General features: G+C 29.4%; 1 protein-coding gene across 1 annotated transcript; it reads left to right on the top strand.

The window, feature by feature from the left end:
• Positions 1–189: 189 nt before the first annotated feature.
• On the top strand, positions 190–956 carry LOC105461371. The gene is made up of 3 exons (XM_011707867.1): positions 190–301; positions 364–624; positions 906–956. Exons 2-3 carry the CDS (start codon positions 373–375, stop codon positions 918–920), a joined length of 267 nt encoding a protein of 88 aa, XP_011706169.1. The 5' UTR covers positions 190–301; positions 364–372; the 3' UTR covers positions 921–956.
• The last annotated feature ends 454 nt before the right edge of the window (positions 957–1,410 follow it).

Raw genomic sequence — 1,410 nt, 5'->3', positions numbered from 1 at the left:
TTGCATCAACTGTCATCAGCTTATAAGGTTAGAAGTACTTTACTGAATTAAAATGGCGGTGGCTGCCTAACCTAACCGACGCCGTGTCGCATCTCTGTATTCTAGGACTCTAAGAGGACCTGGTATCACTCGTAAACCTTTCTCTCTCGCACTCTTTGTCATTCTTGAACACACTTGCGGCCTATAGAAAACAAAGGCATTCCACATCCATGTACTATATACTCAAAGGTCTATGATTGCATCTATGTTTTTAATTTAACCTAACCTAATGTCCCAAATATTACTGTTCCAACAAGGTTAGGTAAGACTCTTTAAAATTTATTTATCATTATTCATAATATATGCATAATACATATCTTCCAGAGTTTAAACATGAATTCCACGCTTCGATCGAGACTAATTGTTACTAAAAGCCTATGTTACCATCAACGGAATTTGTCGATACAAAAAGATGACAAAGATCGAATTAATCACGCAAAAGAAAATTCAATGGATGAATTGGTGGAACCAACTACTTGCTGTATGTCAGGATGCGCAAATTGCATATGGATTAAATATGCAGAAAAATTGAGTAACATGGTAGAAAAATCTGACATAGATCTGCAAAAAATCATCTTTGACAAGGTAAAAGATCCTAATATGAGGGCATTCCTGGCAATGGAACTGAGGTGTCGGAAGCTGATAAAATAGTGTAAACGCATTATTATGATTTTAGTATGAAATTATTACTATTTGTATGAAAAAATATTGCTATTATTAGTATGAAGATAGGCAATCCAACAAAAAAATTCACCTGCGATATTTAAATTGATTAAATCCATATATCAAAAGATTGCGACTTCTATAGAATACCTTGTATACAGTAAATTGTAAATAAGGTTCTAGACAATGAATATTATTTTCAGATTATGTACATATAACGTTACTGAGACTATATATACTTTGTATATATATATATTGTAAATAAACTTCCAGGTAATAAATAATATTATTTATAATTTGTAATATAAAATGTAAATGTAAATATAAAATTCTTAAGATTATATGTTTATATTTATTTTATTATCAATTTAATTTGTGTTAATATTTTAGTTTTAGATTATGATTGCGTTCTTAAAAGTTTACTGTAATTTTGACGTACAATTTATCATAGCCAAAAATTAAAAACATTATTGAGTACTAATATTTAGTCTCTGCCAAAAGCTTGATAATTCTTTTTATTATTTGTACATGTAGCGACATTAGGTCTGTTTTTTATAGCTGAACTGGCTACTAGTTGAGAGTTAATCTTTCTTCTTCCAATGTAGAAAGAGACAGATAAACTGAACTAGTGCAGCAGTTCGGCTATAAAAAACAGACCTCTTATTTGAAATTATTGTTTTATATATATACTTATATATATATATATAT

Source organism: Wasmannia auropunctata, unplaced genomic scaffold, assembly GCF_000956235.1.
Source record: "Wasmannia auropunctata unplaced genomic scaffold, wasmannia.A_1.0 LD290892.1, whole genome shotgun sequence".
NCBI classification, from domain to species: domain Eukaryota; kingdom Metazoa; phylum Arthropoda; class Insecta; order Hymenoptera; family Formicidae; genus Wasmannia; species Wasmannia auropunctata.
This window is presented reverse-complemented; position numbering and strand designations above follow the sequence as displayed.